Source organism: Micrasema longulum, unplaced genomic scaffold, assembly GCF_059751315.1.
Source record: "Micrasema longulum isolate JH-2025_06_02 unplaced genomic scaffold, ASM5975131v1 h1tg000745l, whole genome shotgun sequence".
NCBI classification, from domain to species: Eukaryota; Metazoa; Arthropoda; class Insecta; order Trichoptera; family Brachycentridae; genus Micrasema; species Micrasema longulum.
In genome coordinates, this window is record NW_028277939.1 from 357237 (window position 1) to 375478 (window position 18242).

The 18242-nt window shown below is 38.2% G+C and overlaps 1 protein-coding gene across 6 annotated transcripts in view; it reads right to left on the minus strand.

The window, feature by feature from the left end:
• LOC148279222 (uncharacterized) overlaps positions 1 to 8709 on the minus strand; it is a 31984-nt gene extending 23275 nt beyond the window's left edge. For 4 of the 6 annotated variants that reach the window (XM_088230277.1, XM_088230278.1, XM_088230274.1 and 1 more), the window contains exons 1-8: positions 8392 to 8687; positions 6502 to 6608; positions 4425 to 5852; positions 3205 to 3308; positions 2236 to 2439; positions 1435 to 1684; positions 1173 to 1274; positions 604 to 762 (exon numbers count right to left, since the gene is read on the minus strand). In XM_088230277.1, the coding sequence (XP_088086403.1) occupies positions 604 to 762; positions 1173 to 1274; positions 1435 to 1684; positions 2236 to 2439; positions 3205 to 3308; positions 4425 to 5852; positions 6502 to 6599 (2345 nt within the window). In that variant the 5' untranslated portion in view covers positions 6600 to 6608; positions 8392 to 8687. Of the gene's footprint in view, positions 1 to 603; positions 763 to 1172; positions 1275 to 1434; positions 1685 to 2235; positions 2440 to 3204; positions 3309 to 4424; positions 5853 to 6501; positions 6609 to 7803; positions 7939 to 8391 lie in introns of those variants that run through there. The other 2 variants (XM_088230275.1, XM_088230276.1) reach the window with 2 other exon arrangements.
• Between the last annotated feature and the right edge of the window lie 9533 nt (positions 8710 to 18242).

An 18242-nucleotide genomic window follows, 5' to 3' on the forward strand; every position in this document is an offset into this window, starting at 1 on the left:
ATTGACAGGTCATGAGCCCTGTAGATGCCTAGACTTCCATATTACCTTCTCTTAAATGTTCTTCATCTCTGTTGTAAAATGTTAATATAAACAGCTCCCCAGGGAGTTGAATCCAGTCCTTGTCTACAAAAATTTGGACAAACTCAAAATACTGTTGTCCATTATTTATTATAGGAGCAAAAATTCATTGACATTTTCTTGTATACCCACGAGCAGGCCATACCTTTGTGGGATTTTTTGTTTACTATTTTTCTATAAATATGTATTTCATTGATATGTAATTATGCTTTATTTTTTTAATACTCTGTTTTATTATTATGTTTATTGAAAGAAAACAAAAAAATTTAAATAAATAAAATAAAAAAAGTTGCCATAAAAGTGTGAAATGTCAAGATTAGTGCGTTATGTAAGGCTGAGATAAGCATTATGGGAAGCGAGATCTGCGTTAGTTTGGAGACGTAGAGGAAATGAACAAAAAATTATGATACGAAAGCTGATGGATGCAGAAAACTAGACAATACGCCATGACCGAACCCAACACATGGACAGATGGACATGTCAAAAGTCGGAGTAGTCAGCGCCGGGTCCTCTGATTCCGTCTACCTGAGCCGGAAGTCCTTCCCGCAGCCGGGCTCGCCGCACGTGAACAGGACGGGATGGGTGTTGATGTGCCGGTACAGGGCGAGTTCGTCCGGCAGCCCCTCCTCGCCGCACTTGGGGCAGCGCAGGCCCATCCCCAGCAACTCCGCCTGGTGGAAGGACCTGGAACAAAACCGTTTCGACCAGATGTTAAAATCGTCGACAAAAGTGAGTGATTGACTTTTTTTTTTATATCAGGATTTCTAGACCTGCTGGACAGTTTGGACGGGTGATCAGAGCGCCTTTTTTCTCTAAGTGAGTTTTTAAATCATGTTTCTGCGATCAGTCTTATCTTCCAGATAGTCAATTTTTTTTCATTTTTGTTAAGTAAAAATTTTCAACAAGTGTTTAAATTTCCAGCAAAAATCGGTTTTCCAGCAAATGTTATAATTTCCAACAAACATTAAAACTTCCATCTAACATAAAAATTGTTGATAAATATTGAAATTTCAAAAGTACAAAAAAAATTTAAAATATTGAAATTTCCAAAATTAAAATTGGTGACAAAGGTTAAATAAAGGTAAGTATCTTGCCTGTGGAATATAAGGCGCCTCTCTGTGTGGAAGGCCTGTCCGCACAGGCCACAACGATAGCTCAAGTCACTTAATTTTCGCTCTGGACTATCAAATGTACGCCTGGAACAAACAAACACAAATTTACAAGTATTCAATCCTGTATATTGATAAGTACAGTAATTAGTACAGGATTGATAATATACATCGTTGATAATAAAATCCAGTGTTCCATGCACCATTAGGAGCAGAAAGGGAATGATGATGATGATGATGTACTTACTTGTTCCGTGCGCTGGCTGGCTTCCTGTTTCCCTTCAACTTCAGCAGACTCTCAAACTCCTCCATGTCCAGCACCGCCTGCTCCTCGAAACTCCGGTCGGGATACTCTTCCTCCTCTATCTCCTCCTCTTCCATCATCTCCGCCTCCGTCCCCGACTCCTGCGCGCTCTCCTCGTCCTCGTACGGCTCCGGTTCGTCGCCCTTCGTCTCCTTTTCGGCTTTGAATTCCGTCTTGATCGGCGCAGGAAATTCTAAAAGGAAAAAAATTGTTAATAAGTCAATAAATGCGGGATTGAGAACACTCAGACATCGGGAAATATTTAAACTGCCTTTGTTTTCAAATAATGCTACATACCACACACCTATGGCCCGCATGTGTCGGGAATATACTATATACTGCAGAAACAATAAAATTGTCATTTTTCATAATACTCTCTCAGCTTTTGCGAATAATCTCTTAGGAATAAATCTTATTCAACAAGTACACACGTACAACTTATTTTTTATTGCATTGTATCCTGTATAAAAAAAATATTTTAAAAATATGTATTACAACTTAATGTATAAATCTATTTTGTGTAATTCTATAATTGAAGATATATATGGAACATGGAATTGTATTTTGATAAAGAGTGTGAATAAATAAATATACATGTAAAATTGTATTGACGAATGCTTTCAAATTGTATGTTTTCTAGCATGTATCTTTGTTGAATTACCTAATAAAATAAAATAAAATTCCTAATTTATATCCTCTGGATAGCTCTTCGGGAAATTCGAAACGAGATGAATATGATCTCACCGGCGCCGCAGTGGTATACCAGCATGTCTTCCTCGTCCAGCCACTCCTCCAGGATGTCCTCGGGCGTGTCCACCGCCGGTTCCAGCTCGTCGAGCGCCGGCTTGCTGCAGAGAGGCCCGGCGGGCCGGCGGTTCACTGGCCGCGCGTCCAGGTGGCCGTGGGCGCTGCGGATGTGTCGGCGGACCTCGGGGAATGAGGTGAAACCTGGAAGACATTTGTTATCAGTTTCAGACTTAATTTTCATTTCCCGCTAATTTTTTTTAAGTAGCGCCGACACCTTAATGAGAAAATTCTGTGGATATTTTCATCATCCCTTTAAGTTTTTAAATTTAGAAAATCCCCACAGAAACTTCAAAAATTACACCGGCCATGACTCAAGTCAGTGAATTTTTTTTACATTTAAAAGTAGGACTCCTTACAATAGACAAATATCACATTTAAAAAATATATATATTTTTGTTTATTTTATTTATATTTTTAAATTTTGAATTCCCGCAAAAACCGTCTATTGCATTGGCCACGACCCTAATACATCACGATTCCGTAAAATTTCTAACTTTGTGTTAAAAATTGACACCAACACCTTTTCTCAGGCCATTTTACCATTACACTTTCAAGGTAAAAGCTATATATGTAGAGGCTTGTGAATTATGATTTTTTACAGATTCCTTCGTCATACAAACAAAACACGAACACATCCGTTCACTTTGACTGACCTCAAGATGGGTCGAAATACTAAACTTGCCGTATAACATATTCGTATGCGTAGGGCGAGTAGGACTTTGGCGTATCAAAAACGTTTTTGTGGTTGCGGGTATACTTTTGTGGTACCTGGACGTACGGAATACGGCTTGTTGCATTCAGGCGATAATATTGTGGACATATCACTTACTTTTGTATAAGTAGGGCGGTTATTGAAGGAGGAGCATTAGAAATAACGTTTGGCTTTATTTTTCTATGCGTACTTACCAAACTGGCACAGAATACAGGGGAAGATGGCGCGGTCTGGCATTTTGTGGGTCAGCGAATGTGTCACGACTTCGGCGATCCTATACAACCGGCTCCCGCACATTCTGAAATCGTCGAAAGGCATTTTAGTCCCGACACTAATGTGTGGAAGTGAAACATGGATCTGACAGAGGAAGGATGAAAGCAGAGTGAATGTGGTCACGGAGTAATTGTTTGCGGTCATTCCATTGGCTTGTTTTGATCATATGATGTGAATATGACAAGTAGGTAGAACATACCGAGGAAGATAGTACAGAAGTTAAGCATACCGTCTCGATGTATACAGATGAAGATAGCGTTCATAATCGAGGCACTGGTAAGAGTACAAATCTTCAGTCATGTGGAACGAATGGTAAAACAGAAATATTGTCGAGTCTTTTCCAAAATCAAAGACTTTGTTCCAAAAACGGAAAAAATTCTAACGCATGAAGCCTATGTAAAAACTAAAATATCTGTACTTTAAAACTGAAAGGCTGGAAGTCACATTTTTTGCAAAATTGCATTATGATTGTAATTTTGTCAATATATTCAGATTCTATTGATGCTAAAAACATCGGAGTCCTCCGGTATACCACTACTGAAATAGCTCGTTCTAGAACACCAGTACTACTGTAGGGCAGTCGGCCAGTAATAATACTCTGCTGGTTTAAAGCAGTGGATACCGAATCCATTCCACCATTTTTATAACAAACTACCTCTGACGCTGCAGATTAAGTCTTATTATCATAATCAACCATACGGCATTTGTTTTGCCGTTAATTTCATTATTTTGCTTTGCTTTTTTTCACATACTTTTTCCATTCAATTACTGTTTTTAGTAACCTAATTTTTAGTGCATGTTCGGACATAGTGGTCATTGCATCCCTCTATTACTCTGCATGTAACTTATATATACTACTGTGATGGTAAAGGCAAAGGTGTATTATAGTATTTGTATGTTGGTGTCGTGAGTGTCCTGACGAAGAGACAATTACGTCCCGAAACCGGTAGACATAAAAAGTTAGTAAAGTGGTTATATATTAATATTTACTAACATTAGTCAATTCATTTTCATTATATAAACTGCCAATATCTAATATATTTATACATAGATCAAGGCTAGATTACAACCCCCTTGAACGTAGAAATTGAAAATTGAAAAAAAAAGTGCACTAAACTCCTTAATGGTATATGAAAACAACCTGCATAGGAAAGGCGCCCCGGAGTCATCCTCCACGCTCATCAGATCACCGTCGACATCGTCTTCCATCTCCTCAACCTTGACCCTGGAATACTTGAGCAGATTGTGCGGCGCCGACTGCAGCCCGTTACCGAACCTCCGGGCGTTCTCGGTCTCCGTGTCCAGCTTCATGACCTTGATCTCCGGCTGGCTGACGCCCTTGATGAGGTCCAGAATCATCTTGGTCTCCGAGCTCGAGAGGCTGGACGTGGCCATGACGTCCTTTATCTCTTCGCTCGGCGGCATGACCCTCTTCGGTTTTTTCATCTCGATGATCGGCAACTCTTTGCCCGGTTTCTTCCGCGCGGTCTTCACCATTTTGAACTTGTCTTTTTTGAAAAGTATCTTGGTCTCCACATCCGAGTCGGAAGATTCCGAGCCTTCGAGCAAGTCTAATAGTTCTTCTCTCGTGTAGACTTGTTCAGCTCTGACAACGTCGTCCTTGGAATCTTCTTCGATCTTCATCAGTCGCTCCTTATTTTTATCTTTTGTTTCTGGTTTTGCCTGGCGTTTCTTTGGTTTTTTGCCTTCTTCGTCGTGCTTGACAATGGTGTACGACACCAATTCATCTTCCAAGTCCATGTTTCTGTGTCCCAAATTCTTAAGGTGCGATTCGGCATCCAATTCCAGGATATCTTCGTCCAAAAATTCAACCTCCATAAATTCGCCATTGTCGTCATCAATTTCGACCATCGGCAGATCACTTTCGATAACATTTTCATCTTCAAAAGTATCGTCTATTCTTGACTTACTCGTTACGTTTTCGCTTCCATTTATACGGCTGATGATGTCCTCGGCAAAAGTTACCGTTTTCTGAGGCTTCTCATCGCGAATTCTAGCCAAAACTTTTGGCTTATCCCCTGGAGAGCTTTTGGCATAATCGTACTCTTCATCCGTATCCATTTGTTCTTCGAGATATTCCTCCTCTTCTTCCTCTTCGAGATGCTCCTCTAGGAACTCAATATCGTCGTCCTCGACATCGGAAGATTGAGTGTCGTAGGTATTTTCATCGGCGGAGCGATAGTCATCGTCAGAGTTATCTTCTCGCTTGATAGATATAGTTTTTCGTTTTGCACTTATTTTGCTATTATTGACACTTTCGTCGATTGTGAAATCAACATGTTCTTCGGCCGGGGTTGGCAATTCCGTCTGTTCCGCCGCAAGTGTTTTGGTCTGATCATTTACCAAGACCTGGAGCATTTCGTCCGCCGGTTGGGAGAAATCTTCCGGAGGAGCATCCTCCTGGGCCGGGGCGGCCTGGAGAAATTCTTCGTCCTCCTCCCCCTCGGGAACGGCCATCTGCATGAGGAAGTCGTACACATTGTCCGAGAGAGAGACGGGAGTGTCTCCGACGATGCTGGACAGAGGCACATCGTACCCTAGAATTTCGCTGAAAAGAAAAAAACATTGAAATTTATCGCAACAGGGAGGAAAAATATTTTTGCAAAGGGAATATGGAAGTCTAGGCATTTACAGATTGGATTTGGATTGGAAGGTTAGATTCCTGGCAAGGTTGACATGAAATATTGGTTTTAAATGTGGTTTTTCTCTGCAATGTTGCATAGTACCTGGACTGTCACCTGAAGCGTAAGACTGATCATTTTACCTTCACATAAATGTTTTTTTTTTTAATTTTTACATTTAGCAGGTACAAATTAACGGGTACAGGGTTCTATTTTGAAAGGTCAGAAAAACTCACCGACTTGAACTCGTGACGTCGCGGTTTGTTTTGGTGGGGATTTTCTACTACTACCACCACGCCATTTTACCGTAGGGGTACTTAAACTCGAAAAGTGTTGGGACTTAAACTCCGTTGTGCCCAGCCAGTTTAGCTTCGATTGACATATTTTCATTAGCAATTTAATTTAATTGGGGATTTTTAAAGTTACAAAACTCCAACGAAAATCACAACGATGATAATATGAATGATTTAAATAAAATTGTTATGTTTTGGCTTAATCTGATAGTCTGCAGTGCTCTATGCTCTACTGGACATGAACAGGGAAACGGTGATTAATAAATTATCCAAAATTGATTACCTGGCTCTCTGTATGAAGGTCTGAAACAGTTCATGTGGAAGGACCTCCATGTTGACATCCTGGCCGTCCACATCCTCCATACTGATTACGAGCGACATCTTGACGCCCTGAAATGCAAAACATCATTATTCTACATATCTTGAGAGATGCTGTCTGTGTCCGGGCGTATATATTTGGGGTTCTTAATCCGCGATTGATGACACACATACGTGTTAACACACACATAAGTGTTCATCTGAAATAAAGCGACGACCGATTAAGCAAGTCATCATTTTCTATAGAATCCAATACAACAATTTATGCAACTCTAACAGTATCAATTATTTAAAAAAAATAAGGTATTAAATATAAAATTGCTTATAAAAAGAATTGTTTGCTTTAAATACATAAAGGAAAAATAAATAGTAGTATTTCTAGGTCACAAAACGTAAGTACGCGACCTAGAACAGGTGGTAATATATTAATTCCCAAATTAAAAACAACTACAGCACAACATCAGTATACTTACAGAGGAATATTTTTCTTTAATGAGATGAACAAAGATAAAAGTACAGTCAGGAATACGATATATTTGAGAAAGAAGTGAAAAGTTACATTTATAATTCTTCTTTATGTAACACTGATTAAAAACATTGTTTATATATTTTTTTCAAATTTACAAATGTTATCCTAAAAATATTAATAATTAAAATAAAATAAACTAAGACTTGTAAGACGTCACTCCCCATTATGTACACAAGAATTGTTTATTTCTTTTACGTAATGGGAAACGTCAATGTAAATATATGTATTTAATTAATGTAACAAATTGTATTTAGTAATTCATTACATATTACAATATTGTATTTTTATTTGTTATCTGAATAAAAAAATAAAAAAGTGCACAGAAAGACGAGAGCACCGTCCTGCAGTACATTAACATCGTCCCTACCATGGAGAAATGAACAACAAAGGAACGTGGCCTGTAAAGAGACTACAGGGCGCAGTCAACGCCCAGTTCAGTTCAGCATCAGTCAGCTCAGCAAGTCCGAAGACTCACCCATCGTATTCACCTGATCTAGCCCCCAGTGACTACTGGCTACGGAGACATAGAAATGTTGGAGCGTCGACGGAAGATGCATACAAATCCAGGGGTACTTCGTTATGTACTTTTTTTACCATCCACTTCAAAATAGGTAATTAACCATCGTATTTATAAACATGCTTTTTTATACTTCTTACAGAGAATAAAAAATGAAAACGAATATGATTTTATTTTTATTCAATTGTAATTAAGACCCTTTTAAATTATGGGTAACTTACTCGAGTTGCGTAACTTGGCAGCCTTTAATTTTCAAATTAAAAAAGTTTTTTTTTTAATTTTTGACTTTGACAGGTCCCGCTCCCGCCAAGATAACCTCAAATTTTCACCTGGGGCGATCGTAGCGTTTAATGCCCAAATCAACGGTGTAAAACGACGCGTTGTCATTAATAACAATAATTGAAATGTATTACATATATATATAAACAATAAACACTTAAAACTGTTAAATAAACAAATTTATATGGGGGAATTTAAGTTGTTGACAAGATTATAACTTTGTGAAAGAATATAGGTATGGATTTTGAATATTATAATTTTTGGTATTTCAGATACCGCAGTTGCTTTTATGGGCAATTCAACAACTATTGTACATAATCCACGTAATTCTTGTTCGTTTAAAACTAATAAACCCGGGGGAAAATGATAGAATTAAGTTGATTTTTGCGCCGATAAGACATGGACGCACAATATAATATAACGTAATATGATTATAATTATTGCTTAGCCCCCGAGTAATGCTCGTAACATAGATTGTGGGGCGTATTTACGACTAATTTGTATTTTACTGGGAGAAAATTAATATTTACTTATTTATTATTCACTTCGGTTTAAATTCCGGCTAGCTCGCAGATTACGCCGAATCTCGCAAACGACACATTCGTTTTAAAACGCTGTTGCGTCCACAAACATGTAACAAAGTTATCACCGATACACATTTCAATTGAGTCGATTATTCTAGCGGGATATAAACACATCTGTCAGACATACCGGATTTTCAAATTTCCGACCAAAACAATTTTTATGTGGCTATTGAGTGAAAACGCGTGCCCGCCGGATAAATTTTGCTCCGGAGATCTTTTTTTGTCTAGTCGGCGTCATGTTTAAATTATTTCATGTTGTCAGCCAGTAGAAGCGTATCTCGGTCGGTGTAGTGCGACACACACACGAAAAACAGAATTATTAAAAAGTATTCATAGAATTTTTACGACGCATTCATTCGATTATCTTTAAAAAAAAGTAGGGTCTGTCGTAGGGAGATTGTCTATGACTAACAGTGGTGGCGGTCGTTTTTGTTTGTCTTAGATAATAATTATTGTGTTTTTTCCTTAAAAAGTCGAAATAATTCACTAATTGGGTTAAAAAAAGAGTGGTGTACATACAATTTTATCTATTATTAAGTGTTTTCAGTAGTTTGTGTTTGTTTTCGTTCTCTGTCCCGAAACCTAATAACCAGGTAACAATTATTTTTTCCATACACGTGTAGCCAAATTTTTTTTTGGTTTTTACAACTTGTTTTGTACTTTTCTTTTTTTTTATTTGTTATAAATGAACGATAAAGAGAAACCTCCGGATCCACCGGATGGATCTCAATTAGATTCGTCGTGCGGTACAATGGACACTGTTCCAGATCCCGCCGAATTTGTTACAATAAGGCCTAAATCAAAAAAACTCAAACTTATAAATTCGGAGAGGAAATCGAGTTCTGAGTCAGACCGCCCCCTCCCACACAAAACACCTAGCCCCCGACCCTCAGCTTCTACAAACCCAGGTACTCCAGAGGTCACAAACACTTTATCGCCTATTACCACACCTACCAAAGTCCAATCCCGCATGTACAATGGAATGGATCGTGCTCCATTTATCGTACATGTAACAAAAGTACAAGTAGACGGCGTCACCCAAACCAACTTGTACGATATTGACTTCGGTCGATTTCTTCATAGAAACAATATTCGGACTGCCTGGAACGGAATCAAGTCCGTCGGCCGTAACCGTATTTCTGTGGAGTTTAAGACGGCAAACGAAGCCAATACGTTTGTAAAATCAGAAATAGCTAAAAAAGATAATTATAACGTTTTCATTCCGACTTTCCTAGTAACTAAACAAGGTGTTACCAAAGGCATCCCTTCGCACTGGTCTGAACAGGACATTGTGGAGAATGCCGAGGTACCTCATGGATTCGGAAAAGTAATCAAGGCTCGACGACTGAATTACAGATCGAGTAATGGTGACGTAGTCGAATGGAAACCCTCCCGCACGGTGGTTTTGACCTTCGACTCAAAATCTCTACCTTCCCACATTTCCATATTCAATGTGTCCCTCTCCGTAGAACTCTACGTATTTCCGACTATTCAGTGTTTTAAATGCTGTAAGTACGGACATACAAAGACTGTCTGTAGATCTCTTGTGCGCTGTTACAAGTGTGGCTCCTCACACAATGGGGAATCCTGCACGGTGGCGGCAGAAGATATAAAATGCCTCAATTGTTCTGGTAACCACTCTGCCACCAGCAAGCTGTGCCCTGAGCTTAAAAGGCAACAAAACATAAAACACACGATGGCTGACAGAAACATTTCATATATTGAAGCTTCTAAAATGTTCGGAAAAGCGACGATTTCCTATGCAGAAATCGTCTCTAAAACGACAAAACCGAATGTCAATGTTGTTATGCCCGCGCCCTCCGCGCCAATATCCTACAAAAAATCAGTAGAGAGGAAGTCGAGGTCAAAAAAACTACCTTCCAAACCTAATGTTCCTCATCATGACCCTTCACTTCTGTATTTCCCGAATGGACAACTTCCATCTGGTTCTAATGGGAATGCTTTTCCTAGCACAGTCCCAACATCGAACAATACAATTATATCTACCATATTGAGTATTCTAGTATCGATCCTTCAAAACAATCCACAAATACCGTCCAACGTCGCCCATCAACTTCTAAATATAACCTCCCTACTTAACCACCACCATGGCTCCTCAGATGAGGATTCTGCAGTGGAACAGCCATAGCATTTTAAATAAAAAAGAAGATCTCTTGCATACATTGCAAGAAGAATCTATTTCAATTGCGGCCATTTCGGAGACGTGGATGGTCCCGGGATCTACTATTAGATTCCGGGGATTCCACTGTCTGCGAGATGATCGTGAGGATGGGAAGGGTGGCTCTGCCCTCCTCATCAAAAACTCCCTTCCCTTTATCCCTATTAATGTCAAGACTGACGGCTGTCCTTTCCAAGTGACAGCTGCAAAGGTTAATGACTTGACCATCCTTTCCATGTATATCTCCCCAACCAACAAACCCTCAAAATCGATACTTTTATCTTTGTTCCAAAAATTGACCCCTCCGTTCCTTATCCTTGGTGACTTTAATGCTCACCATGCCCTGTGGGGTGCTCCGACATGCGACAGGTTGGGAAGAGATATTGTTGATCTCTTGGATGATCTGAATATGTGTGTCCTTAATGATGGCTCCGCGACGCGCCTTCAGCTTCCAAATCAGCGACCCAGTGCAGTGGATCTCACCATCTCCAGCGCTGCAATGGCACCATCTGTGCAATGGTCAATTAAGGATGACACTATTGGTAGTGATCATTACCCTATAGTAGTCAACCTCATATCCAGCCATAGATATTGCCAAAGTGGCCTATCCCCTGGGGGAAGACGAAGACCGAGATACATTACAGAAAGAGTTAAATGGAGATACTTCTCTGACGACATTGAACTTAAAGTGAACGAGCTGCCCACCCCGACGAAAGAGAATGTAGTGAAGTGCTATGAAGCATTGTCATCATGCATCGTCGAAGCAGCAGACAAACATGTCCCTGTAAAGGAGAAAGGCAATAGAAGTAAACCCCCCCCTGCCCCATGGTGGGATAGCGAATGTGCGGAGGCAGTTTTGAAAAGGAAAAAGCAAGCTAAAGTTTACTCCTTAAACATGAGCCTAGAAAACCTGTTGAGTTTTAAACAGGTTGAAGCTAAAACAAAACGCCTCTTAAGAGACAAGAAACGACAAGGATGGAAAAACTTCTGTTGCTCTTTATCACGAGACGTGCCTATATCAACTGTTTGGAGCATGATACGTCGATTTAGAGGTTCTTTCACTCCACCAGTGAGACGTCCTGAGACCCTAGGGTGGGTTGAGGAGTTCGCCAACAAATTAGCCCCGCAGACCGCAAATAACTGGAATGAGTCTCCCTATTGGTACCAGTTTACAAATAGAAGCTGGTTAGATCATAGCTTCAGTTTAGATGAACTGAAGACTATTCTGACCCGGCTCACAGACTCAGCTCCAGGGATTGACGGTATACTGTATAGTTTTATCCAACATAACAGTGATCCTACCCTCTCCTACATCCTATCATTGATCAACATGATCTTTGAATCAGGAAACATCCCCCCTTCATGGAAAACCCAATCCATTATCCCTATCCTTAAACCCAACAAAGACCCAAACTTTGGGTCTTCCTACCGCCCCATAGCCCTCTCCTCCACACTGTTGAAAGTGGCGGAACATATGGTGAGACAACGCTTGGACTGGTTTGTGGAGAGCTCGAAAACTCTCCCCGAGTCTCAATTTGGATTCAGGAAAAGAAAGAGCACTATTGAAAGCGTGTCGGTTCTGACATCTGATATCAGAGCCGCTCTTACTAAGAAAGAATTTCTTATAGGTGTCTGTCTGGACATAAGTGGTGCATATGACAATGTTATTATCCATATTCTAGAAGCTAAAATGCTACGAATTGGAATCCCGCGAAAACTCACTTCCTTTATAGCAAATTTGATTCTCTCCAGAAAGGTAGAAATCAGTGTTCGCGGTCATGCTGTGGTGGAGAGAGAGTTGAGCAAGGGACTACCTCAGGGTTCTGTCCTGAGCCCGATTCTCTTCAATATCTATACGCATGACATAAGCGGAATTGTTCCCTCAGAGACAAGTTTGCTTCAATACGCGGACGACTTCTTCATGTATACATATGGGAAGGACCCAAATAATCTAGAAAATACTCTAAATTTAGGTATGAGAAACATCAGGAATTGGTTAGTGGAACATGGCTTGGATCTATCGACTAGTAAAAGTAATGCCATAACCTTTTGTAGACAGCGAAAAATCCCAACCATAAAAATTCAACACGGAGATGAGATAGTACCTTTTACGTCCCAGATTAAGTTCCTGGGAGTAATTCTGGACACTCATCTTACATGGAACTCATACATAAATCATATAGTAAACAAGTGTCAAGCCGGATTGAATACGTTAAGAGCAGTCTCGCGAGTATGGTGGGGGAGCCACCCTTTTATACAGAGACTTTTTTATACTGCGTATATCCGGAGCCATCTAGATTATGCCTCGTTCCTTTTAGAACCTTGTTCAAAAAAGAATCTCCAAAGACTTGACCGGATCCAATCCCAAAGTCTGAGACTAGTCGTCGGAGCCATGAAGTCATCTCCAATTAACGCTTTACAAGTAGAAGCTTGTGATCCCCCACTTGGTATGAGAAGACAATACTTGGCGGATAGATTTCTTCTAAAATGCTCTGTCCAAAAAAACAACATGCTCCTCAAAAAGGTACAATTTCTCTCTGACTGCGTGACATCCTCATCTTTTTGGTTTCATAAACCACCCCCTTTACTAGTCAACAGTTTTCATTTTTACAAATCTTTCGAATCTAACATTTATCCTAAAGACCTTCTTCCCCTTTATCGTTTCCCATTTAAAACTTCTATTTATGCCCCAAGTATTGAACTCACATTCGGAGTCGAAAGCCACCTACAGCCCCGGTGTACATTCAACCGTATTCGGTCGTCAAGATGGATAGGTTGGAAAATTATCTACACTGATGGATCTCGGTCAGATTCGGCAACCCATACGGGTGCGGCTATATATTGTGAAGACAACAACTTTCAAAGATTGTACAAATTGCACAAGAATGCATCTGTATTTACCGCAGAATGTATCGCAATCCGAGAAGCTGTCAAATACGCCTTAAGCTCACAATATAGCAAGTTCCTAATCCTGTCGGATTCCTTGAGTGCCTTACAAAAAATCAAATCCCCTCCATCCTTTTATCCCGAGGATGAGCTCTGCGTGGAAACTCGATTTCTTCTTTCTATATCAGAGGCATCCAATAAGAGTATTGTTATGTCCTGGATCCCTAGCCATTGTGGTATTCCCGGTAACGAAAAAGTGGACGCGTTAGCAAAGGAGGCGGTCCACTCCGGGGATCCTGCCTATAGTAATTTACTACCACTAGGTGATCTCCTTGTTATGACGAAAGAGAAGCAACTTCGCACATGGCAAGAATATTGGGTAGCCTCTTCCCAAGCCAAGGGTAAACATCTTTTCCAACTGAAACCAAATGTTACAGAAAAACCTTGGTTTTCCAAAGTGATTCTGAACAAGTTTGAGACATCCTCCATATGCAGAATGCGCATTGGGCACTGCTGCAATGGTTCTCACCTGTTCAGAATCCATGTCCGGGACTCTGCCATTTGTGAATGTCAGCTAGACGAGGAAGATTTAAACCATATTTTTTTTGGATGCCCCATAAATGATTGTTATCCTGATTTCCTATCCGACCTCTCTGATATTAATATCCCATTCCCTATTCATATTCTAACTCTCCTGTCCCCACCCAATAAACGTGTATTTAAAATCCTATGTAAATATCTAGTTGTAAATGGTGTAAAGCTGTAAATATGTTTTATTATTATATGTATATATTATATTAAATACTAACATACTAACTTGTACATATTATATTACTAACACATGTGTATATATGTAAAAAAAAAAAAACTACTCGACACTGGCCAGAACACCCAAGTTGAGATGTGAAAAGGCCATGAAAAAACGAAGAAGAAGAAGAAGAAGAAAAAAAAGTAGTTTTTTTCTCTAATATTAATGATGTTTTAATTAAATTTAGCTTTTGCACCTAAAAAAATCGGTTCCACGTATTTTAAAATATATTATGTCAGAATATATATTGATAGTGTGAGTGTCTCTTTATATAATGAAATATTATCTTTGTACATTCTCATATTGTTGTTTATATTTGTATGTTTTTTTTTTTATTTTTATATAAAATGAATTATTAAATTACTCAAATCAAGATCGCTTTAGAAAATTCGGTTAAAATACGAAATGAAAAACGATTTGACATTTCGAACATATAAATTTTTACTTTGACCGCAGGGGTAACTTTGAACGAAATGTTGAACCTATTTTTTTGTTTTGTTTTCTAATTTAACTGGAGAATAATCTAATTAATAATCAATCTGCATCTTTAACAACGCATTTCAAAACTTATATTTATCATTGATAATCTCCAGATGATTTTATCAAAACTTGAAGAGTTCCCGCAAATATGTTCTAATTTATTATTTTGAGGAAAGTTTATACACACCGATCAAAAGATTGGCCATCATTCCGTTTACCGTAACGGTAGGTGTAGGCTGAGGATAACGTCACAGCACCACATATTTATATACAAACTTAGCTTTTTCTCTATTTATACATCTGTAAATTATTCTGACTTCAAAAAAAAAGAAGTTTTTTTTTCTTATTATTACATAGGTTTAGAGCACATGTGAATAATAATAGAAGAAAATTATTTTTTTAAATCCCACATAGGCATAGCCTATGCAGTGTGCATATATGGGTATACTGTGAGTACCTATAGGTACTGATTTAATCTGTTTTACGTGACGGCACAATTTTATTAACAAAATTACACATATATGCACACTTGCATACTCATTAACAGATACATATAAAAATAATACACAATATAAAAAATTTAAGTAAAAAAACAAAAAGGAACATTTATAGCATATGTTAGCAATTTAGCTAAAATAATCAAGAAAATCTCTTCCCGTGGCACACTTTATGCCATATTTAAACCATCTTTATGCTATATTTTTGACAAGCCGTATCTTTCTTGTTACCTACTCCTCATTTTCGCATTCTCAACATTCACATCATAAATCTTTTAAGCTGTACCTACTTTCGATCTCCGGTTGCTCATGTGGCCAATTTTTTCAGTGCCTCTAATGTAGTGGATAATGCTTGTCACACTCTTGCGTTGTGCACAAATCTCGTTATTTCATTTCTGGTTTAAGTGGCCACCCAATGACAGGTCATAAGCCCTGTAAATGCCTGGACTTCCATATTCCCTTTTCAAAAATGTTTTCCCTCTCTGTTGAAATAAATTTAAATATTCTTTTCTCTTTTTTTGGCAATTCATCCTATGAAGGATGATTTATGCCATCCATACATTGATATTAATAAACATGGACTGAACCCTAAAAAACAATGACACTTTACTCATGCCCAAACGCTCAGTCATGCCCAGCGTGTATTTAGTCTTTTTGACATTGTTTGAAATACTTTTTTGCAGAGGCAATTATAAATTAATTTAATAATTGATTTTTTAACCGTTATTTAAAAAAATTGTCTTCTAATATTGCTTTCTAAACTTAACAAATTACAACAGGGATGGAGAATACCTTAAATAAGGGAATATGGGAGTCAAGGCATTTACAGGGCTTATGACCTGTCATTGGCTGGTTTAAGTGGCCACTTTACACACTGTGGAACATTCACCATTTTGCCTATGTTTGAACATCCATATTTCTTCAATTCTTCCATCTGTTGATTTTAGTGAAGTTAAAGAGCTGAAAAAAGGGATTCATCTGACTGAACTATTTCACATACTAGGCAACGCATGAAAACAATTTTTCAATTTTTAACTTCTTCTTGGACCAGTTGGTTTCATTACAATATTTCAGTTTGTCCAAATGTTCATAGACAAAAGACTGGATTTCAAATTACAACAGGAATGGAGAATATCTTAAATAAGGGAATTAATGAACATTTGGACAAACTCAAATATTGTAATGAAACCAACTGGTCCAAGAAGAAGTTTAAAAAATGAAAAATTGTTTTCAGGCGTTGCCTAGTATGTGAAGAAAAAACAACAATAAAGGTTTCAGCTCTTTAACTTCACTAAAATCAACAGATGGAAGAATTGAAGAAATATGGATGTTCAAACATAGGCAAAATGGTGAATGTTCCACAGTGTGTAAAGTGGCCACTTAAACCAGCCAATGACAGGTCATAAGCCCTGTAAATGCCTTGACTCTCATATTCCCTTATTTAAGGTATTCTCCATCCCTGTTGCTTTCTAAACTGACTAAAATAAAAATCGTGTTTTAGATGCAATTGTTAGAAGTACCATATTATGTGTAATTACATGATTTGTAAAATTTGTCTGTTAGTAAATAGTAATTAAGAGTTGGCCTGTAGATAGACCTTATTTTGTTATTTAAGTATAATGTACAGCGCCCTTGAAGTGATTACTCGCGGAAATGGCGCTATAAAAATTGTCGAAATTTATCATTATTATTATATCTCAACCGAGATAAAGGACTAACTGGGTAATTAAGGTAACTTGGCGCTTATTATCTGTCATCTGCCGGGTTATATTATCACTTTACATAGTATGTAACATTCACCATTCTGCCTATACACATTTTTCGGTTCTCTATATATGCTTGGCAAATATTACATTCGCACGCATGCTAGCCCACTGCAGAGAAAGCAAACCTTTTGTTGGAAACGGGTAATTTTTTTTATGGCAAAAATCTTTATATTTGATTTTTTAGTACTTGAGATTTTTTTTTTAATGATACTCATTCATTATACATTTTATAAAATAAGGATGTAATAGAAATTAACGTAAAAAAGTGTGAAAGATTTGTAAAATTACCTACAAAATTTCTTCCTCAGATATCTGATTCGTGTGGTACAGCCATTTTAGGTATGGTTAATTTTATCAATAAGTTATATCATTCGAAGTGCGTTGGACAGGTTGCGAATCAGTTGAAAGGTCAAGGTTGACGCAGACTATCGTTATCAGGGTTACTCGCACGGAGAACAAAATATAAGATAACGTTGAGAAGAATTTTTTTTATAATACATTGTGTAAAATCTCTTTTTTATGTGATATTAATGTTTAGCTCTTTAACTTCACAGACAGATGAAAGAATTGAAGGAATATAGATGTTCAAATATGGGCAGAATGGTGAATGTTACCCATTGTGTAAAGTGGCCACTTGAGCCAGCCAATGGCAGGTCTTAAGCCCTGTAGATGCCTAGACTTCTATATTCATCATCATCATTCCCTTTCCGCACCTTATGGTGCATAGGGCACTGCATTGGTAAATCGATCGCAGCGTATCTTGATCAGTTTTGTTGCACGCAGAAATATTCTAGCGTAAAAACGCCTTTTTACATATATATTTTATGTCAACCATGTCGGGAATCGGTCTCTTGCATGGTAGACAAATGCAATGACCACTACACCACGAGACCGACTTCTATATTACCTTCTCTAAAAGTTCTTCACCTCTGTTGTAATATGTTAATGTTAACAGCTCCCCAGGGAGTTGAATCCAGTCCTTGTCAACAAGAATTTGGTCTAACTGAAAATATTGTTAATTTAAGTATATTATTAGAGTATATTATACAATCATATTTTTTCCTATTTCGAACCTAACGGTGCATAGGGCACTGCCTTGGTACAAAAACCACAGCGTATCTTATATTTTCTTGATATTTTTCATAACATGATCAGTCTAAGACGTAAAAACACAATTTAAA